General features: G+C 43.9%; 1 protein-coding gene across 1 annotated transcript in view; it reads left to right on the forward strand.

Annotated features, from left to right (window-relative positions):
• Positions 1–24,470, forward strand: part of STK39 (serine/threonine kinase 39) — a 1,405,344-nt gene that overhangs the window by 1,043,237 nt on the left and 337,637 nt on the right. Inside the window, exons 13-14 of the mRNA XM_085645380.1 lie at positions 4,404–4,466; positions 16,286–16,350. Coding sequence (XP_085501506.1) covers positions 4,404–4,466; positions 16,286–16,350 — 128 coding nt within the window. The remainder of the gene's footprint in view (positions 1–4,403; positions 4,467–16,285; positions 16,351–24,470) is intronic.

The raw sequence follows: 24,470 nt of genomic DNA on the forward strand, positions 1-24,470 counted from the left end.
TATGTTTGCTATTACCGGGCGGGAGCATTGTTTGCACCCTGTGATAGTAAATTCTTGTTTGCCTCGTTGAAGCAAGAGGATGAAAACCTCGTATCGTTTCAATAAAGGGGCACCGGATGGTAAAAATGGAGGAAAAGAAAATGAAGCGGGGTCTCAGCCGTTAATTTAAATGAGCCCACTGGCGGGTAATGTTCCGGGGCCAATCCTACTATTATATTGCGGGGTCTCTGCAGCACTGGGGATCTTGATCTCACATGTAAATTAGGAGCAGGAGGGCACAGAGACGTTTCGCAGACTAGGGGATCGGCACCTCCCCGGGTATTATTTACGAATTGTTCGGGGGGCTTCGAGGCCAACTCAAGACCGGGGATCGGCAACCTTCGGGGCTTTATTTAAATATGCAGGGTGGGCCTCGCCAGTCCTTGAAGCCTCGGTGGCCCTAGGCAGTGCGTTATTGGTTCTGAAATCACAAGGGCAGTACTCATGGTGTTATAAAGTGATACACTCATAGAACTCTTGCCATTGTACAATTACCGAGGCTTCATTTATGTAATAGTCTGTTGGTTTATATTTGGTAGGTGCACCGGAAAATTAAACAAAATTTCCCTTATAACCTACTATCAACCGCCGATTTTCACAATAAACTACAGACAAGTGTTGTCAGAAAAAGAAGACCCATACACTCAGTTATTTATTGGTAAAAAAAGAACTTTTATTAACACAACACAAATAAATGTAAATGTAAGTTTATTAGAACAACAGTAAAACATTAAAGAAGTGGGTGGGACTCCTCTGGAAGCAGTGTACAAAACCCGCAAGACAAAAAAGAAACATAAGTATGTGTGCCTTGCCTAAGAGAAAAAAACTGGTAGTGAGAATGAATGGAGGAAAGTGAGAATGGGACAGAGAGTGAGTGTGTGGAAGGGAGAAGGGGAGGGAGAGTGAAAAGAACAGAGGGAGGAGGAGACAGAGGGCCGGCCTACTGCACCCAGCCCTCACTGTTCACCTCCCGGCACCCGTGTGTCTGGGATGCTGGGGTCCGCGAGAAAGAGTGCGGTCCAGCAAGTTCTTAAAATGAAACAGAGATATGAATGAGGCCAGAGATTACATTATTATCTATGGCAACATCGCTTGCCTACACCTGTGCACCCAGGCTGCTGCACCCCAGCCCCTTTCTCCACACTGTGCTCAATTGCAACTCCTGCACGCCGAGGCTTGACTGCTCACCTGCCACAACCGGTGTGTCCAAGCATGTGCCGGTGCGAGCTCCAACTCCGGGGTGCCACTATCTGGCCCAGCAGGTCTCCGGTCGGGGACGGTGTCTTGATACCACGGTGGAAGGCGTCAGAATGCCCAGGGTATCATCACAGGGTGAGCTCCCGCTCCGCCCATTTTGGCTCCACTAACCCAGTGTTTGAAAAGGGAGAAAATATATAATGTTGGAAACGTCTTGAGGTAAATGAAGGTTTCTTTCAACGTTAATAGAGAACACCAGTTGAGTGCATCCTTCCTTCTTGAAGTACGATCTTTGAACTGTTAGTGGTAATTGTGGTGCAAAGAGGAGTTGGAATACACAAGGTTAAATAATATATTATGCCAACGTTCACATACAAAGGAACAGAGTGCATGGTAGAAGCGTAATGTGGGCGTGTAATGCAGTGGCGCAAGCCTGTGTGCATGTACACTTAGTAATCAGCTCACTACAGTGCCCCAAAACCCAACGCCACGTGTCTGTAGGGCAGCGCTGCCTGCTGGCTCAGGCCTACAGTACGGTCCAGCAGGTCCTTAAAATGAGACAGATGTGACTGAACGAGGTCAGAGATCACATCGGTGCGCAGGGTAACATCGGTTGTTCACACCTTTGCACACAGGTTAATGCACCACACCCCTCCGAAGCACTGCGCTCAACACAAGTCTCTAGGGCAGCGCTGCCCGCTGGCTCAGGCCTACAGTACAGTCCAGCAGGTCCTTAAAATGAGACAGACATGTGACTGAATGAGGTCAGAGAACACATTATTAAGCAGGGCAATATCGCATGTTTGTACCTGCGCATCCAGGCTGATGCACCCCACCCCTCCCGCAGCATTGCGCTCAATTGCAGCCCCTGTGCACCCAGGCCCCACTGCTCACCTGCTGTCATTGTTGTGTGTCCAAACACAACGGGATGCAGGGTTCACAATTCAGGTGCAGTGTTGATTGCGACGATGGTGTACGCCTTATGGATCCCTTTTTTTATTGTGCATTGTGATATGCAAGGTGGATGCGGCCATATCACCTGAGGCAGTGTAGAAGAACTGGGACATGTGGCGTCGTCGTTATCCTATTTATACGTACGCAAAGTGGGCTGAGCTTGCGTACGCCAGGCGAGCGTAGGGGTGTGAATAATAGTTCCGGGGACCTAGGCGTTGTTCAGTTCCTGCCTATTTATGTGTGTTTCTGTTGCAGTTTTGACATCGCAGAATGCGCAATTTAAATTAATGTAGCATGTACCGGGAGGGCGGCAACTATCACTACTGAGATGCTGTTCGAAAACATTGAATGGCCAACATTACATGTCGTTGTCAAAGTTGTGGATATGCGCAGACACTCATGTCAATGGTGTGTGGTATTATTGAAAGTGTTGCTATCGCAAAGCTCACACATGTGAATGTGCTCGGATGGAGGGAGGATCAGCAGTGAGGCCACGTCATAAATAGTGATAACGTTCATTAAAGTCAAGCAATGCATGCCAAAAGTGAATCTAAAATTTTCACATATGACACACTACTATACTGGTAAAGCCTGACAACAGAGAATACAGCAATACAAATGTACACATTACTGTTTACTGTTTGTCATGTGATCTAGGATGTGCACTCTGCCCATGGCTGATGATACCCCTTCGGGCCAGCAATACCTAGGCCGAAAGGCAGCACAATAATGTGCAAACACACACACCAGGGGCATCGTGTAACACACATTTGATTTTTGATGTAACGTTTGAAATGCATGGCCATCACACCTGGATGGCTAATGTACAGACCATGAATATTGATCAAGATGATTGTTGCATGTTGTGTGTAGTAGAAGATATGTGACCACAGCAAAAAAACTTTTCAAAAAAGCTCTTTAAGCAGAAGGGGTGTGTCTCATCAAACGCTGTAGAGAGAATGACTAAAATGGGTCGGGTCCTCCAACTGTTACAATGGGAAATGTTATGAACTAATCAAATGTTTTTTTTAAGGTCACATGGCAATCGCGCATCGAGGGCGCCAGGAGGCCCCACCCGACAAGAATTTGAGAAAATATATTTATCATAATATAAGTTTATTACAGTTAGAAATATAAAAATGTTTAAAATATTTTAGATTCTCGCTTGCTCTCATATACAGTTTAAAGTTATTTAGATATAGTTTTGAGACATTAAAAAAAAAGAAGGAATGGCGTACCCAGCACGACACCATACGTCTATGATGTAACACAGGGCCTGGCAGTGTGCACTCATCGCATACGCAACGTGCAGCGGGCGCGACCCCATACATACATGACGTAACGCGTGGCTTGGTACTGCGTACCCGTCGGATACCTATGCAGCAGCTGGTGCAAACTCATACGTATATGATGTTACACGGGACGCGGTGCCACGAACCCGTCAGATTCGAAATGCGCATCCTTTACGAGTTTAGCAATATGGCGGGTAGGATTCGTGTGGTGATGGAGCTTGGTATGGGAGTGCAGTTTTCTCCAAAGAAAAATATATATATGAAAAATATTTAAACTTTACAGAAACACACATTCACTGGATGATGTCATCAGTGATGTCATGAGTGATGTCATTTGAGATGTCATCAGTGATGTCATGAGTGATGTCACTGCCAATGTCATGAGTGATGTAATATGTGCTATCATCAGCAGTGCATTGCAGGCGCGTAAGTTATAGTTAGCTCAACTAACTATAACAGGCGAATTTCTCTGGTTTTATATGAGTCAAATGTCCAACTAACTATAACGTCCCTGAAACCTATGTTTTTTTTGTGAATATATATATATATGCTATGTTTAGGCAGCACACATTTTCCTTCTTTTTCTACTTTTTATTTTTATGACATATATTTCACTAACGAAAGAACATTGCAGTAGTTTGCCAATAATATATCTGTCTTGACTTTGTCAATGTTTGTTTCTATCACTACTTAGGTTGCACTAGGCCAACTTCATATAAACAAAATATAGCAAATTCGGCCCATCAAATCATATTGATCTGTTTTGATGCTCTGCTGCCTTTTTTGGCTGTTTTGTGCTGTGCCAACCCTACACACATACCAGAATTGTGACTTTGATTTTGAGAAAATCATGATGACATATTTGCGAACCAGTTTTCCTTACCACATTTTGTACTGAATCTATTGATTCTTTTCCACCAGACTTCCATTAATGCGAATGATATTCCTGGACAGATACAGCACCTAAGTGTTCAAGATTCCCAGGTAAGCATAAAGTGTTAACTCTATACATACCTAGAACAATAGATACATAATCATTATGACAATATTAACATTTAAATGTAGCACGATGCTCTGTTGATGTCCTGCTGGCATTCGTGTTATGTATTCAAAATATTGTCATAACTTGATTCAAAATATTGTCATAACTTGAACAAATGTTAAGAAATTGCATTTCTTCCTCATTAAATACAAAGTTTAAAGTATTATTATGCTTTTCAAGTCATTCCAAAATATAATTCTTTGGTTCTGAAAGGGAATGTGAGGGGCAACAACTGGAAGTTAAAACTAGCAGATGCGTTGGTATTGCACTATAAATATCTTGGAGTTGGACATCGTTACCTAATCAGCGAGATAACCATAAAGAGAAATATTAAGATGGCGTGTGGCACATTTTTCTCCACTGCAGTCAAAACCAGAAAACTTCAGCCAAATACCTTGCTTTGCAGGCATCTTATTGTTTTCCCTCATCCATGTGTCAGGCACATAACTCAGTTCAAGAATCCGGTTTTAAATGGCAAAGAAAGATGGAAAGTTTGAATCTGACCGTATTTTCGCATTCACGCATTCACTTCCTTCCATTTACCCTCCGAGTACCTTTTCATTCAAAATCGAAAGCCCACTATGCTTTTAGGCTTCAAGAAACATGACATGTTGCAAATTATGTCTCACTTGACATGGTACAAATGGAATTTTTTCCAACTGAATGCTGTGGGGAGTTGCACTTGATTTATGGTATTTCATCTCATAAATACAGCTATGTCAATTTCTGTGAGTGTTATACAAATACTGACTTTAAGTGATGGGGTGGACGTCTCAGTTTGACATGTTGATACTTATTAAATTGTTGCCATGGTGTTTGTGCACTAGCACTGAATGACAGAAAGTGACTGTCACGGTCTCAGTTCAGCCTCAGTCTCCAGGCATAGTAAACTAGTCAAGTTTCCCTGTGTTCCTCTCTCTTGAACGACATCCATATTTTGAATTATGAAGCTTTTGCAAATGGCGTTCAAAGCTCTATCAGCTGCGGCCCCTTCATTGGGGCATAGGAGCGCTGCCCCCCTACCACCACCCTCTAATAAAACGATATTAAGACAGGTTTTAAACCTGTTTTATTTTAATCCCCTGGACCCAGCCCCAGGACTCTGACAAGTCTAGGGGGTGGGTCCAGGGGATGACACTGCTGGTGGGGGAGTGGAAGTGCACTCCTTTCACTGAGCATGAGGGTTAGGGCGACCAAGCCCTCCTGCACAGTGAAGCCCTCTCCAGCCCCAGCTGCATTGCTGGGGCTCGAGAGAGCAGGCACAGGTTTCCTGTCTGCCTGGGAGCAGAAGTTGCCATCATTCAGGCCAATCCCAACGCTGCTTTCGTGCAGCATCGGGATTGGCTGCAGTGCAGTCTGGGAGCCTCTGCTTGGAAGCAGAAAGCGTGTGACGCGGCGGTAGATGGTGGTGTTGGCGGCGGCATTCAGGTTAGTTTTTTAATTTTAATATTTTTATTCCCTAAACACCCCCCTTCCCTCCCTACCTTCATCCTCCTCTGGCCTGCCGTGCCATTTTGGCATGTTTTTCATAATTTTCTGTTTCAAGGAAAATAGAAAACACTGCATCTCGAGAATCCCCCAACCGATATTGGGATCTTCAAATAACTGATAGCTGTTTTTCTTCTCATTTCAGACAAGGCGAACTTAATTTGCAATGTGCTCAAAGTGTTAACCTTGGCCCCGAAGTTACCACAGTATGCACGTGGTCAATTTGTTTTTTGCATTTTCTGGATGGGTGTGGTCTGCTAGGTTACCACCACAGCTCCTCCCCTGACCCAGTTGCACAGAAACAATTTTCTGATTACAGAGCGGGTGATGAGACCTGCAGTTTAAATTGTACTGTTAGGGCTCTGTATCCTTCCAATTATGAGTCAAGGTGCTGAACCTCACTTTTAGAAAATGTCTACATAACTCTGAACATTGAGGGTCATATTTACCAACGAGTCATGCAACGCAGTGCAGCAAGACAACTTGCTGCAATGCGTGATGACAGGAAGAGAGTAGGAATGTGCCATGTCTACTAATATATGGTACAGTCCTCCTCTCTCCTTGTGCTGGCACACAGAGTGCAGCCTAGCACAAACACAGCACCCTTACACCATGGGGAAGGGCACCTGAGTTATAGCCAGGAGTGTGTTTTTTTCATCAAGAAACACCTTCCTGCACAAAAACAATTTGAGGTTTTTTCCTCTTTATATGTGTGGTGCAGAATGCAGCAAACGTAGCAAGAGGAAAAACAAACAGAAATAAATATATTTCTATTTGTTACGCCTCACTTGGGAAGGCATAGCATTTTGACACATTCCCAGGTTTACTTTTGTTTGTAAATCTGGGAATGCACCAAAAACCATGAGTTGATGCCTGAGAACACCCATGCCTCACCCATGGAACGCATTCCCAGGGCAGAGTATCTCAAGGCAGCGACTTGTGCTGCCTTGTGTTACTCCAGATTTACTATGTCACACAAAGCCACGCACGGTGGTTCTGCGTGGCATAGTAAATCTCACTTTAGGGTTTGCCTCCCCTTGCGTGGCACAATGGAGATGCAGGCCCTTAGTAAATCTGGCCTTGAATGTGCCCAGTAAGCCCAGGAGGAGGCAACATATGTGAGGAATGTACAATCCTGGTGTCACTGGCTCCACGCATTTATTCTTTTGGCTCCACCCACATCCTCATCTGGCACTGCTGAAATCCTGATGTAATACCCAATCTAAATTCCTATCTTGGTAATATGATGGTTGACAGGAAACACATGCTGGTTTTTTAGCTCCTTGGGAAAGATAGCTCAATAAAATGGAGGCAAAACAACAAGAGAATGGATGTCATGACTTTTGGAACCAAAGTTAATGAACTATTTTTGACCATGAAAGGCCTGCCTATACAATAATGCTGAAATTACTGTCTTCTTCTGTTATATTTTGTGTCTCCTCCGCTTGATTTTCAAATAACACCTTAAACTGCGCCAGTCCAGCCTATTAGTAAAACACAGTACCACAACTTACTCACTACTCAGTTCTGTTGCTCAGAGAATTTAGGGAATTCGCCACTGATTTATGTACAGTTTGTTGCCAAAGGACATATGACATTATAGAGCCCACTATGAAGGCATCTGTCACATGAATAATAAATTGGACTCTGCTAGATGCACAGTATGCACCTCTTTGACATATGCACGACCTGTAAACTAATGTATACACATAATTCAGTCCTGTAATATTCCCAGTATGCACATCTAAAACCTCTGATTACATCCATATATCAGGTCTCCAAAATGCGCATATAATATAGGCTCATGTAAAATGTAATGTCACAGATATGCCTATAGCTTACAATGCAAAACCTTTGTATATGCACAGTATGTAATGCTGTGGTATCTGAAAATTACACTCTTCAGGTGTGCAAATGACTTAAGCATTACATCGCATATAATGAATGCATGCAAACTGCATATGCCCGAGTCAGAAATGTCGACCTGTGAAGAATTCTATTTGGACCACTCACCCTGCACTCATACAGGCACAGCGCTTACCCTGCACTCATACAAGCACAGTGCTCACCCTGCACTCATAAAGGCACTCATACAGGCACACATGTCCCCGTGCACTCATACAGGCACATTACTCTCCCCACACTCATACAGGCACAGTCCTCACCCTGCACCCATACAGGCACAGTGCTCACCCTGCACTCATACAGGCACACCATTCACCCTGTACTCATACAGGTACGCCACTCAGCCTGCAGCCACCCAGGAACACCACTCAGCCTGCAGTTGTACAGGCCCACCACTCACCCTGAAGTCATACAGGCACACTGCTCACCCTGCACTCATACAGGCACACCACTCGCTCTGCACTCATACAGGCACACCAGTCACCCTGCACTCATACAGGCACAGTGCTCACCCTGCACTCATACAGCTCACCTTGCACTCATACAGGCACAGTGCTCACCCTGCACGCATACAGGCACACCAGTCACCCTGTACTCATACAGGCACACCAGTCTCTGTGCACACAAACAGGCACAGTGCTCACCCTTCTCTCATTCAAGCACAGTGCACTGATACAGCTCACCCTCCACTCATACAGGCACAGTGCTCACCCTGCACTCATACAGGCACACCAGTCACCCTGTACTCATACAGGCACACCAGTCCCCGTGCACACAAACAGGCACAGTGCTCACCCTTCACTCATACAAACACAGTGCTCACCCTGCACTCATACAGGCACACCACTCACCCTGCACTGATACAGGCACACCACTCACTCGCACTCATACAGACACACTGCTCACATACTATACTATAGAATGACAGGCCATGCCATATAACACTATAAAATGATAGGCCATTGCATACCACACCACAACATATCACACCACTAAACAACACAAAAACACTGACAAAGTCCATATAAACAAGACCTATTGATGTCAGTTCCTCTCAGTTAGTGGCGTCTTGACCAATAGAAGCTGAAAGACCTGTGACATTCCATACAAGGAGGTAGTTGTGAGAGAATTAACAGTGCCAACATTCACTAACACATTTCTCCTTGTTGCCAATTCCTTTGTGGTAGAAGAGTAAAAAAAAAAGTATCAGTTAATTGGTCAGGCTGCTTATGGTGAGGCTACCCCATTTTCATTGCCACACCTTTACCACCCAAATGTATGGCTTCCAGGAGTAACGCTTTTTCGGTTTCAGCACTGGTTAAATTGTTGTTACATTGTCCAGAGTAGTGATACTCAAAGTATGGCCCGGGGGCCGCATGCGGCCCTCCTGACATTTACAGGCGGCCCCCTGGCCCTGGGCAGCAGCCGCATCACTGGGCTGCTGTTTAATCGACTCAGTACTAACATGAAAACATTTTTTTTAAATATAGCATGTACTTATTTAAAGGTTAATTGCAGTTAGAGAAAGGAAGTAAATAGGTCCTTAACTTTAGGAACACCTTCATTTTAAAAGACTGCAAACGAGTAAAAATACGATGGTCTTTTTAAAATTCAAAAACTGTATTTCATTGACCTGTAGAACCATTTCACCTTAGTAAATCAAATTATAGTAGGGCATTCAGAAGTATTGTTTTAATGCGATGGCTTGCAAACATGAATTTAGAAACGTTCATGCTCCCTTCCCCCACCCTGACAACAATGCCATTACTGATTACATCCAAGCACATGAGATGGTTTTGAACAGCACCCATCCTGAAGTCACTTATTTCGAATTCCTCTTATATGTGACAATGAAGAAAAAGGAGGGAAATTGAAATAAAACAATTTCACAGGGTCACTCAATTTGGTCAAGTGGAGAAGCCGGGATTCATCCAAGGTTTTCTGGGTTCACATTGCACAATTGAGTTCAGCCTCTTAATATATATGCTTTGCTTCCCCTACACTGACTTTACAACCCCCGCTGGCATCAGTGCAGCCCTCGGTCACACCAAAGACCAAACTTTACGGCCCCCGGGAAAATGTTTGTGAGTACCCATGATCCAGAGCAAGCAGCTTTTCGAGCTCTGCCCTTATTTATGTTTGACAAACAATGTATCCACTGCTGAAAATTGGTCAACTTTTGAACTTTGCTAAATTGTTCTCTTCCGCAGATAATGACGTTTTTCGCAGGGACAATTTACATCTAAAATGTTGTTTGCAAGAAACATTTCTGAAACAAAGTAACCTTTTGTTACAGATATTTTCTCCTACCATTTTCAGTGTATTTCTCCACAACTTGCTCCTTTTTTCTGAACTTGCTCCTTTTTTCTGACACTTTTGTGGATCTGGCTGGAGAGCAAATTTGGAGCAAGGTGACCCCAACTGCACCCCTCCCCCTGAATAACAACCCTGCCTACCCCCACATAACTAATCCTCATTTTAAACAAAGGTCCCAATCCTCTCCTGGAGGTTTCATACGGGTTCCCCTCCCTCATCCCAGGCCCCAGGGCAGTGCAGTGGTTCACCCCCTCAACTTACTATCAGCCCCCACCAGGTCCTTGCACCCCTGTAGTGCCTCACTCAGCACTAGGGTAAGGTAGCGCCCCCTATGGGCATCAACTCCAGTGCCTTCGCCTCCAGCCCCTGGTAGAGCTTTAACCTCTTCAAGGAGAGAGCTGGCCGGTCCCGGGTGTTGGGCCAGGGCCCATTATCATGGCCTTCCACCTCCCAGTGTTCCATGCCTCGAAGTGGTGGTAATACCCAAAACCGAAAGTGAAAGCTGCCCTGGAGGGTCAGGTGGGAACCGCCCCCCCGCACCCCCCCCGGGGGACGTTCCCCATCATAGCGACCATGGAAGCCCTGGAGAAAGGAGCAGAGCGGGGCAGCTAGGGCCTAAGGAGGGCCTAGGGGCCCCGTGGCACGTAAGACAGCAGGGACCTGAAATGGGCCCAGAACCGAGGGTTCCCGAAGGCCACTCCTCCACCAGCTCCAGCTGAGTCGCCATCCTGATGACACAACACTGCCTTGTGCCTCAAAGTCTCGTCCAGGCTCACACATGCACAGCTGCATCCACTTTCACAGTGCTAAAAAAAAACAAGTTTCAGGTTATGTACTGCCTGAAACTAAGCACCACAGAGCCTTTCATGAAAGTAACTCTGTTGTTTTTTCTTCTTTTACTGTTAGTGAGGCAGCCCCTTAATAGCAGCTGCCCTGTGTAGACCTGACCCTGAGAAATAAGTGCTGGTGCTAAGCACCGGAAACCACTGGCACAAATAAAGCACTGGTCACAGCCTGGAGTGAAAAAGCAATTTTGTAAATGTCTTGCTGACATTTAGTGTAATTAGTCAGCTATTAAAAAACATGTGCCTCTTTGGTCAACATAGGATACTTAAATGTCCCCTTTCCTCCATTTTTAAGCCTGTAACCACTAATGAGCTACGAGTCCTGTAAGTTGCCTATGTTGACATTCTCTTATATGTGTGTAGAAGGCTTTGCAAGCATATCAGTAGATATTTAGGTGTAACAAGTATATAATACTGACAGACATAATCAAGGCAAGACTACTAAAAGAGTATTGAAGAATAACTTGCCTCATATGCATAGCAAAGAAGCAGTTTGGTAACACTAGAGGAAGTATTACAACTACAAGTAGCAGGCTGTAATTAAAAACAATTAAGAATCCATGCTGTTGGTAGTATGAAAAAGAGATGACATAATTCCAGAGGCTTATTGCTACAGGAACTACGAGTCGCCTATTCATCACCCAGAGTAAGTGCTATCTGGATGAATTTTGTTACCGTATTGTATGAAAGCTGTGAGTAATGAGAAGCAAATGTAGGGTAGCATCTAGTGCAAAACAGATATCTAACTGTTTTGATTTTGTAAAGTCTCTAGATTGGAGAGACCAATAGGTTAGTCCTCTATGGCCTTTAAATTTGTGTAGGGTGATGAACAGCAGACATGTTGTTTGGTCTTAATGCAACTGCCACTAACACTCCGAGAGATAAAAAAGCTAATTAAAGCTAATTAAAGAGAGATGTTTGCTGGCACCCTAACCACATTTGAAAAGAGGAAACATAGCAGAATATGAAGAGCCTGGATTAAAGTTAGGACTTCCAAGAGTTCTTCATTCACTGGGAGAGTACTGTGCATGTACATGGTTAACAAGGCATATATTATTGACTCCATTTGTGTGTAACCTATACATATTTGATTTTCTGGCTGATTGTAAAACGAAAGGAGTATTCCACCTAAACTAGTTGAGGAGTGCATTCCCGCTTGGTTGTATGTGGGCCACACCATCATACTGGGTTGACCACCAGTTGGCCAACAAACAGTACTCCCTGTTTAGAAGCATAATTAAACTGTAACTTTAAACATACAGATGTAAACTGTAAATCAGATTTAAACTGTAAGATCGTTCACCATACTGATGATATTGACTGATAGGGGATTAAGAGGAACACTTATAATGGTACATACATATGTACATTTCTTGGGGTCTCTGATAGATGAAATGTTAAATAATCACCACTGACAAAAAGAGGCAGCAACTACCACTGCGAAAATGTGGTTGCATTTTAATCATAACTCCTGTACATCCTCTAAAGATGTCTTTATAAGGGCAAGATTAGTCTTGCTTTGTTTTCTCAGCATTTATGGCCAACCCATTGATAGTGCAAAACAGGTTGAATCTTTCTAATAGTAGTTCCAAGCCTTTCAGGGTTTTTTTTTTTCACCAGGAGGGTATCCTCCACAAATAACAGTGCCGGGATCTTTACACCTTTCAGAACCGGGTAATCGTTTACACTTTCCATAAGAAAATCGACGCACCTGTTAATGAAAAGTAGAAAAAGTGTTGGGAAAAGAACAATTCTTTGCCTGATACCCTTGTCAACTGGAATGTGGTCTGTTAATTTGCCTTTAAGGCCCCATCTTACTTGGGCATAATTTCTGGTGTGGAGCTGGACAATAATTTCTAGTAGCGCAGGAGGGATACCCATGTCCCTCAAAGCTGCCCAGAGTTTATCTTTGGGAAACATATCGAAGGCGGCCTTGAGGTCCACAAATGCTACGTAGAGGCTCCATCTATTGAGGTATGATATTCCACCTCAGCATCAAGAACCTAAAGACTTTTTCTGATGTTATTATTTTTGGGCAAACTCTTGCCTGGAAAAGGGGACAATATATTACTATCCTCCAGCCAAGTGTTTAAATGGCCCAGGATTCTTTTGCAAAAGATCTTCTGGACTATATCAGGCTTATTATCTGCTAATTTGCCGGAACCGATCTCACGCCTTTCTTATGACTGTTTCTTCTCCCTTCCAGGAATCGGGGATAGGTGCTCCTGCTGCAATGGCGTTACAGATACAATTTAAATATGCTGAACAGATCTCTAGTGCAAATTTAAGCAAACCTTTAGAATCTTGTCTGTCCCAGGGGCCTTTTCAACTTTCAATTCAGAGATAGCCTTGTATCTCTGCCAGGGTAAATACCAATTTATCATTTGGGAACTCTTGCCAGGGCCTGGGAGAATTTCAACCCATGCTAGATTGGTCCTCAAACAGCAGCTCCTGAGAAGGCAGATTCCGCTCGGTATTGGATAGCTTGCCCTTGCCATAAAGAAAATGAAAATGGGCCACCCAGTTAATAGGTAGGATGTTAGCCTCGGGTCTCATTATATCCGACTTGCATTCATGGCTAAGTATGTGTCAGAACATGGCTTGATTTTTTGTTTGAATGGCTTCTAAGGCATCCCCCCATATTAGGAAATCCCAGGCTCCTCTTGGCATTTTTAAGGGTTGCTTTGTACCTGATACTTGCTTCCTCGATTATGGGTTGTTGGCCATTTTTGATAGATCTAACCAGGTAGGTTCTAGCCTCTCTACACTCTTTATTATACCAAGAGTGATTATTATAATGCCTATGGTTGGCATGTGCTATAGTCTTGGTAAAACAAATACTCCTGAGTGCGGTGAAACAATCGCCGTGGGGCTCTGTTATGTCCAGGAGAGTAAGACTGTGATCACTCCTTGATGCCAAAAAGGGCTCTAAACAGATACATATTTAGCTTAGAACATCAGGATTAGAAGCAATATTATTCCATCTGACTTTTCTCCTATTGCTGGTGTAGCTAAGGCACCTTTGGGCAGATCTTTAGCCAAATCTGCTGGAACAATGCTGCCCTCGAGTTAAAAACAGGGGAAAGTTGTTGCTTTCATATTTGTTCCGATCCTCATATCAATCCACGCAGGCCACGAGCAGAGGTCTAAGAGAAAGCAGTCAATGTTGCTTCTATAGAGTCCCCTTCTAAATGTAGACTGCCTCTCTAGGTCCGAAGGGGTATGGCTGTTACAAGTTCTAAACTGACGTGAGAGGGAAAGATCTATCAATTGTAAAGCAACCTTGGGGGTGGCAGGGATACAACCTTCTTGCTGCTGGGGAATGTCATGATGGCCATCTTCATCGCTAGCTATATCGCCCCCAATTATAATAGCGGTATATCTACTAGGAACAGGTAGGCATTCTCTCAGGTTGATTAGAACCTCCAAGTCTATGGCTGCTGGAGTTTTCCTATTGTATACATAATACAAAAATGTATATTTGCCTTCCCACGGGCCAAGTTGCAGCCCCAAGATGTCCTTAGAGTTAATGCTTAGATGTTTCACCTGGCACCCTAACATAATGCTGACCCATATTGTAAGGCCCTTCGAAGCTCTGTCGGGGAGAGTCTTCTGTGGTGGGTTGAAAAGGCTTTTAAAACCATGCCTATCAGAAGCCGTTAAGTCCAAAGTCTATTGAAACATGATAATATCAGCCTTGTCAATGAAAGCCCACCAGTCCATTTGAGGCTGTTTGCCCTTTAGGCCGGCATTGTTCCAAGATATTATTGTCAGGTAATGAGCCCCCTGTAAATTCGTTGATTGTGCCCCCATGCAGGGTGAGGTCAGTGTTGGCAGGAACCCAACCTGAAGAGCACCAGAGAGTGTCTCAGCATTATCTAGATCAGAGTAAGAAATGATAACAAGCTGAGACAGTTCATTTTGTGGTTCAAGTAATGGGACTGTCTTAGGCCCCAGTTAATCTAACTCATTAATATTACTTAAAGCAGAAAACCTGTTACTCAGTGCAAGCTGTGATGAAAAATGACATTGATTATAAGATCTCAATTGGGCATCTGATGCGTTGGGTTTATGGAAATATCCTATTGGGAGAGACCATATGTTTGTGTTAATTTGTCCAAATGTCTTCTGCGATCTCAGCAAGTTTCTTACAGATTCAGCACAATACAGTCCTCGACTATTTATTTTTTTGTAACCGGTCCACCCAACCCACGCTTTGCGCCATTATTTTATCATTTATACTTGCAGGGTTGAAATGATTATGTTTAGTAAGCCAGCATTTAACTTACAGGCCCTGGGAACATGGTATACCACTTTACAAGGGACTTACAGTAACTTAAATATGTCAACTAGGTATACACCAGTTTCACACATGTTTAGAGAAGAAGCACATGCACTTTAGCACTGATTAGCAGTGGGTAAGTGCTCAGAGTCCTAAGGCAACAAAAAAGACACATCAAAAAGTGGAGATAAAAAGCAGAAAGTGTGGGGGAAGACCACCCTAAGGATGCTAAGTCTAACAGATGACTGCCACGTTTCTCCTTGTTGCCAATTTCATTGTGGCTGAGTTTTTAAAAACAAATTTACATGTTGTGACCCAGATTTTGAGTCGGGGTTGTGTCACTTTCTTGTCACAACTCCAAGACAAAATCTAATTTGTTAAATATTGTAATGTGCTCAAATATACTCATGATAGACCTGCTAAACATAGTGTTAGGTCTTAAGATCTGATGTCCTATTTTGTGATGTCACTTCCTGTGAGGTCATGGGTTGACATGCCACTTCTTGTAATGCCACGTGTGATTTCACGCACCGTGAAGTCACGTGCTGGGATGTCACGCACCATGATGTCACTTGCATACTGCCTAACATAGTTAGTCCAACCACTTCTGTTTTTTGGTACTTGTGCCCTGACACTAGTCGAGTACAGAATTAATTCAAATGATGATCGCCAAACAAAATTGAGTTATGTTCAAATCACTTAGAACAGCAATAGGAAGGATGTGCCAAAAAGTCTAGCATAATTTTGGTTCCCCCATCTCCCTGACCACCTTCCTAACAAGACTGCTAGTAATTACCGTAAAAAACAACATGTACTAGGTATCTGTTGACTTGTTTTTGTGGAATTGCACCGAATTCCGTTTTAGTGTGCTTTATTTTGCTACAGTGCCTTTGAAACTGAACGTGTTACATGTGTTTCTTTACAGACACAACCAACCGAGGGTCAGAACTGCGAGGGTTCATCTGCGTTGAACCTGGTTTTACGACTGAGGTAATGATTACAGCTCATTCAGTAGTGTCGTGTCGCGTGTTTGTCTTGTTTCCCTTTCTCATGCCCTACTAACATTAGGATGCATAAAACACAATTGTTAAACACTGGAACTGCCCAGCGTGGCCAGTTTAAGATTAGTAACTCCAACATAATGCCGATCATAATTGGCCAGTGAGAGGCGGGAAAGGCGTTGTCCGAAAATGGATGTAACTTGGGGCTAACGGCTTTCTTCATTAAGCTTCCCTTCCTCTCCTTGTGCGACTCGCAGCGAGGGATTTTTAATGAATTCCCTTCACACTTCAGCAGTCAGTCTGTGGCAGAAATAAACCGTAAATGCATATTACAAGTTGCATGCGCAGGGCATTTCTCACTGGCAGGCTTGATCAGCTACTATGGGAAAATGACAGACATTTTTTTCCCCTGCGAGAACACGACCGGAGCTTTCGAGACAGGGAGAGAGAGTGATTCTCAGCCCAGTTGGTATCTGGTGACAGAAATTCCGTCATTAGATCTGAGAAATGCGTGTTTAGCACCGTGTGAGCGCTTCATGCTCGACAGAATGGGTTTCTAGAACATGGTAGCTTAAAGGTTCCTTTGTACGCGTGTCGTTTTGATCGTAAACGCGGCGTTCTTTGTCTAGGATACGTGTGCATCCGTCTCATGCAAATGAAGAGCTGATGAATTAGCCTCGCCAGTGACATCATCGTCTGTTGCCATGGGGAAGGATGTGGCTTGAGAGATGATGTGCCAGAGAATAGTGCAGGAAAATGTACTTTTTTTTCTTCTTTTGACGCGAATTTATTGCACTACTGCTTGGTGATAATGGTGGAATTCTTAATGAAGAAGTCACCCTGCAGGCTTTGTTTACATAATGACTTGCACAAATAATTAGTGAAGTGCGGGCTTGCTGAAGATATTGGATCCATTGTGTTCTGCCATGCAGTCTAACAGTAGCATATTATCAACAGCTATTCAATTATTTTGTAAATTTGCTGCTCAATACCTTTGTATTTGGGGTGGTTTTCAGACGTTTCTTGGTAATGCTGGGTCTTAAAGGGGCACTCCCACGTGCTTGATTTTGGAATCACACTTCCCTACTTGAACTCCTAGGAACTTTTATTTTTATAGATAGTCTAGAAGTTGGTGGTGAGATCTCCATCTTAGATGTCTTTCTGCAGTGCACTACCTGGGGGTAAATGCTCAGTAATTATGGGAACAAACAAAAATCTTCCTGTTTTCCTCCATTTTTAAGGCAAAACATATAACAGGTGCTATTTATCACAGTCATTAAATTCCAAACTTGGTGGTGTTAGATTTTATTTGGTGTGATGAATGCCAAAATATGTGCCTTAGCAAAGTTAAAGTATTAACTTACTGCTTTATGAAATTGCCAAGTACAAACTAAGTAATCACTGTAAACATTTTTGCTGTATGCTTTGCATCACTTTTGTAAACCGACTGTGTGTGTTACATAAAATGATGCATGGTGGTTGTGCATAGCTCACCTTTGATGTGCAGGCAAAGCAACCACTCAATAAAAATAAATTATGATGTTTTCAGATTTTTATTAAGCCATAAAATATAAAATGTGTGGTGCACAGTAAAACGTTAAACTGAAGATGACACAAACTACATTCATTATTTAACGATGATGTTTTCAATAAGTCAATTGTTTTAACAAGGGGTGTGCAAAAATGACATACTTTCCCTTTGATTATTTAAGTAACTGTTGGAAATGGGGGTCTCTAGTTGGCAGAGGTAGGTACCTTTGACTGAAGAGGGACCCTTGCTTCTAGTCATGGTAAGGGGGATACACACTTTAGATAACCCCTTCCCACCCCCTTGGTAGCTTGGCATGAGCAGACAGGCTTATCCCAAAGGCAATGTGTAAAGTATTGGTTCCAACACTCACAGTAACACAGTGAAAACACCACAAATGGACACCACCACACCAGTTTAGAAAAATAAAATATCTTTATCTAAACTAAACAAGACCAAAACGAAACAAATCCAACATAAAAAAACTCAGGAGAATGTCTTTAAAAAGGTTGTTGCAAAAATAAACTTGTAGATGATCAAATGCGACACTCAGTCTCAAAGTACCTGGGATGCGTAACGCAAAACAACCAAAAGGGGCACAGAGAAGGCGACGCGCCGGTTCTTCCTGCGCTCCGGTTCCGATGCGACAAGATGGCGCCTTGATGCATTGCGATGATACCCTGCGATGCAACAAAATGGAGTCGTTGTTGCAATGAGACAATGTAGAGGTGAGGCGTGCACGCCCGCCGGCCATGCGGCGAATTCGGTGATTTTCTGAGCCGCAACAGGCCCTGCGACATGCTTCCAGCTCCCAACAGCAAAATGGCCTCACACACAGTTACAAGCCCTTCTGGCAGACTGGAACTCCCAGCAAGGAAGTTCAGGGAGTTGGGGTGAAGTCCTTTTGTGCCTGGGACTTCAGAAACAGGAGGCCAGCTCTTCTCAGGCCCTTGGAGACTTTTATTCAGATGGACACAGCACACAGCAAAGTCCTTCTTCAAGCAGGGGACACAGCACACAGCAAATTCCTTTAGATCTCTCCTTAGTAGAAACAGCAAACTGCAGGCCAACCCCAGACACACAGCAAGGGCAGTACTTCTCCTCAGTCTTTTCAGCTGATCTTCTTTGGCAGGGATTCCTCTTGATCACAAAGTAGCAGTCTGGCTAACAGGGGTTTCAGCTCTGATATGTATACCCCCAAAGTCTTTGTTCTTCATCTGTGAGGGGTCCTAGACCCAGTCCAAACCAGTTCTGGGTGCACTCTGCCAGTCCACATCTTCTTCCTTTGTGAGTGTGGGCCAGGGCCATCAGACACACCGCAGGGGGTGGAGTCAGCATTGTGGAAGGCAGGCACAGCCCTATTCAGGCCCAGGTGCTACCCCTCCCACCACTTCAAATGCAGATATGTCTATTCAGCCTAGTGCCGACTCACCTTGCCTCCTGGAGCCACCCCAGCCCCTGTCACTCACAAACCAGACAGTCAATTCACAAACAGGCAGAGGCACACAGAAAGGTTGAACAAGAAAATAGACACTTTCTAAAAGTGCTATTTCCAAACACTGAATTTAAAAACCATCCTCCCTAAAAGATGTGTTATTAAATTCTGAGTTTAGGGATACCAGATTCCAAATTTCTATCTTGCTTCTATGGAAAGATATGTAGGTAAACATGTTACAGAGCATTCCCGATTCTGTCCTATGATGCAAGATAGCCGTTCAATAGTAAAAAGCGAAGTTGGCAGTATTTCACTATTATGACATGTTACCCAGAGTAGTACATGTCCTACCTTTCACATACACTACACCCTGCCCAGTGGGGTACCTTGGGCCTACCATAGGGGTGTCCTATGTGTAAGAAAAAGGGAAGGGACAGGCCTGGCAAGTGTGGACACTGGCCAGGTCAACATGGCAGTTAACAAACTGCGCACAGGCACTGCGGTGGCAGGCCTGAGACACCATCTAAGGGCTACTCCGGTGGGTGGCACAATCAGTGCTGCATGCCCACTAGTAGCATTTGAATCACCAGCCCTGGCACACTCTGTGCACTTTACTAGGGACCTACTGATGAAACAAATATGCCAATCATGGATAACCAATCATAATTACAATTTACACAGCGAGCATATGCACTTTAGCACTGATCAGCAGTGGTAAAGTGCACAGAGTTCTATAGCCAACAACCACAGGTCAGGAAAAACAAAGGAGGAAGAAGCAAAACATTTTGGGATAACCCTGCAACAAGGGCCATTTCCAACAGTAACATTTTGGTGAAATTATTTGAACCACAAATCTGGCATTTAGTGTTAGTTGTTAGTATGAGATGAGTTCACATGTCAATTATGTACAGGAGGATGCATTTTGTGCACAAAAAACTGCGCTTCATCACACATAACATGGCCAGCAGCTGCTGAAGTTCTGTTCAATCAAGTTGTTCCCATGCTCCTGCAATAAGATTCGTCCCAGAACACATGGAAAATTAGGCGATGTGACATAATGGTGTAATTTTGGGCATTTTACGTAATGTTAAATGCTGGAAATTACGCAAGATAACGTTGGAATTACATAAATCTCACCCGGACCTAGTTGTACCAGAAATGGAGCATTAATGGAGCACTCGCACACGGGTTTATTTCTATTATTTTCTTTTGTTGACTCCCTTGAGTCCTTTCTTTTTTGACCAAAGGAGACCTAAACCTTGAAAGGAAGTTTGCATTTATCTTTTTGATATCATCATTATCAATTTCCTCCAAAAGGTTGGTCCCACTGGAGGTTGTAGAGTATCTGACCGGCAACACACAAACACCACTTCCCCCTCACACGAAAAGAATCTCAGGTGTGCAAAGGCCTGACATGAATTCAGTAATATGTCATTGTACCTGCCTTATCACTACACGATGGCGGTTGGGCTAAACGAGCCACATTGTTTTGGGCGCATTCTCCTCTCATTGCCGGTTCTACTAATTTGATTTTTGTTGTTTTGGAGTCAAGTAATTCATTACAATTTACTCTAACCACAGGTAGGTTCCATCAGGTTTGGCCTGCATTATTTTAAGGGGGGGGTTGGATGAGTTAAGTACATCGATAATTGCTTGGTGTAATACACTCTGCATACCCTAGAATGTGATCCCTGGGGACATAGGTGTTTGCACAACGATCAGTAAAAAGTTGGGGCAAATCAAAGCCTTAGAAAAGGTAATCAGATTCACTGTAATTACCTATTTACTGTAATTAAGTAATCACTTATAGAATTTTGTGCAGCTACTTCTGAAAACAAGGGCTGCCTGTGTTCCTTTTCTCTTTTCATTGATCATATTGGCATAATGGCTTTTTGGGATTTAGGTAGCGAGGAACAAGATATTTGATTTACTCCTTTATACAGTTCCTGGTGCTAGGAATCCAATCTTGCCAGATAAAGAGTATGACTACCTCGTTATATATAGGGTTAAATTGATTTAATGTTGCAGTAGGATATCTACACATTCTAATTGGAGGAGTATGAAGTTCGGATGTGAAATGATTTGCAACTCTGCAAATTGAAGTCACACTTTTTTTAACTGAGAAGGACAACTTTTGTGGAGCTTTGCATCAGCCAGAAACTATTCCTGTTACAAGGAACAACAAGTTAGAGCTTTTGGTGTTGCAAATGACAATATTTTTACTTATATTTTTTTGTTTGCATTGGAGTGGATGTATGTTGTTTGTAGTGGAATTAAGTGGTTAGATTTGGAATTGTTGTGTAAATTGTGTGGGGTTGAATTGTGTGGTGTGTAGTGTATTCGTGTAGTGGAATTATGTGGTCTGGTGAATAGATAGGGGTAAGAATAGTATAGAATAGATGGAAAGAAAGATTGAAAGGGATAGGTAGTTTGTGCATGAAGTGGGGAATGAACTCCAGACAGAGTAGCAGAAACAGCATGTGAGAAAGAGAGGAAGAACAGGAGAGAAGGTTATAGTGGCATAAAGAGGCTGTGCTTGTGTACGCAGAAGACACCAAAAGAAGAGGAGAGTGTGTGTTCAAGGTCTGGAATTTTTGAATAGATATGGTAAAGAAACAGTGCTGAAAGACCTGAAGTGAACCAATATGAGAAATGCTGGGTCAGTGCATAAGGGGGCGAGAGAGTGGTGTGAAAGAGAGAGAAAAAAAGTAAGTAGTGAGAGGGGCACCAGTGGGGGACGTGAGAGGTGGACCTGTATCAGTACGAGGATATACATGAAGGTAGCACATGTGAGCAGGTAGTTAAGAGAGGAGACAGGCAGTGTGAGGGATGGATGTGAGGGGGCAGTGTAATTGTGAGATGAAAGAGGTAGTGGCAGTTTGAGGGAGAGATGAGAGGTGCAGTGTGTGTGTGTGTGTGTGTGTGAGAGAGATGATAGGGTTTGTAGAAGTGCAGTGTAGAAATGGGTTGTCTTCTGCAGTTTTGTAGTCATAATTCCTAATACTCAGCATTGTGATGGAGAAACACCACCCGGGGTTTCCACTGCAATAACGCATCAGTGCAATTCTGCCAACAGCCACACACACGGAGTTACACATAGGTGTGTGGCAGGAATATGATGCAAGCTCTCGTACCTGCTTGTTAATAAAACCACACGCTGGAGTGTCTGGAACAGTAATGCATCACTGGAATTCAAGTGTACTGGTAGCCACAAATATGGAACTAGAAGCAGGTGTGCAGCAGGAATGCATTATCGCCACTCACACCTAGCGGTTAAGAACAGCCGCCCGCAGGTGCGTCGGTGGCATTAACGCACCACTGCAGTTATTAACCGTTAGTGTTTAGAACCCCGTTGGACTTACCCACATTCAAATATCGTGCATTTGATGCAGCCTTCTGGTGAGAGATAACATGTACACGTCCCCCTCTAGCTGCCTTGGCTGGTCCCTTCTCTGTAAAATCTGATTCTCTACCAGTCAACGACGGCTGAAGGGCAGAGTATGCATTAATTTTCCTAGACACCTCACACTATTTTGACACTGCTTTTTCCCCTCCTTGAACGTGGTGAGAGAAGGCGTGACTATGACTAATCCCCACACAATTCATATTGTTTGAGGAAACCATCATTTCAGTAAGCGTGGCAACTAACTGAATGGCCAGTGAGCAAGATGCCGCAAAGCAATGAGGCACCTACCTTACTTCAATTTTTGTTCCTATTTGTAGATATGCCGGGTCACTGCTCGTCTTCTTCCCAGTGCAGTCTCTGCTTCACTCAGCTCGGCAGCAGTGCTGAATCCTGCTACCGTTTATAGCCTGGCTGCCGACTGGGCTATTCTGGCCAAGCCTCTGTTACAGACCTTTGTCTCATTGGTTCCGGGGATTTGCACACCCTTACCACTTGCAACTACGGCTGGCCCTGCTGCCCCAAAGCAGCTGCTTGTCATGCAGCCGACTAACTGCAGCTGCATCCCGAGGACAGCCTGGTGAGCTGCTACAGCAGCAGCGGAGGCTACAACCTGTTCTAGGATGGAGGGTTATGAGTTCTGGGTCAGGTCATCAACCACATCAGCAGGGGGTGTTAATGTAGCCACAGGAAAGTCATAGCGTGTGCAGGAGGTCTGCCCTGTGCAAAACAAAAGAAAGGTGTGTAGTCGCCATGCTTTGAAGATTAGGCACGCCATGCCACACTGACCAGGGCATAGCGTGTGCTGGAGTGCCGCACTGTGTAAAACAAAAGAAAGGTGCGCAGTCACCATGCTTAAGGATAACGCCTGGCATGCTGCACTGATCAGGGCATAGCGCATGCAGGAGTGCTGCACCGTGCACAATAAAAGAAAGGAGCACGGTCACCATGCTTAAGGATAACACATGCTACGCAAACAAATGACGGACGGAATGCTGAATAAATCATGCATTCACCCCAGTCAAGCGATCTGGGTTAAATCCATTGTTCTTTTGCTCACCATGCCACCCCAGTTAAGACCCAGTCATATCCAAATCAGTTATGACCCTGTTCCTCATGGGAACAGTCCAGCCCAAACTGCCAAGCCAGGTCCTCCCTGGACCGCAAACAAGCATCCTATGGCCGTTTTCAGGGTATTACCCCTCATCCAGTGGCATAGTGAGCAATGGACCCACGTCTGGGCATACCCGTCCCATGTAGGGCGAAAAGTGCTACGCAAACAAATGATGAACCGAATGCTGAATAAATCATGCATTCACCCTTAGTCAAGAGATCTAGGTTAAATCCATTGTTCTTTTGCTCACCATGCCACCCCAGCTTAGACCCAGCCATATGCAAATCATTCTTGACCCTGCTCCTTGCAATTGAGTTACACCTTCCTGTTATGGCCAGGGAAAGGGATGGAATACACTTCATTCTAACACAAAGAGGGATTATATAATTCTGTGGAGAAAAAAAATATTTCGGCCCAACTGTATTAAGTATGGCATTATCAAAACACCAGTTCTGAACACCAGTTACCCACTGCTCTAAAGTTATATTAGTGAAAAACTGGACGCTGAAGCTGTTGCTCTTGAGATGCTTAATGATGATGATGCAATACTTCTCCCAGGTCTTCGGGTACCTAAGGGAGGCAGTGAAAAGGAGGCAGGGGAAAGGAGGCAGTGGAAAGGAGGCAGTGGA

The sequence above is a fragment of the Triturus cristatus genome, chromosome 3_1 (assembly GCF_964204655.1).
Source record: "Triturus cristatus chromosome 3_1, aTriCri1.1, whole genome shotgun sequence".
Taxonomy (NCBI): Eukaryota; Metazoa; Chordata; class Amphibia; order Caudata; family Salamandridae; genus Triturus; species Triturus cristatus.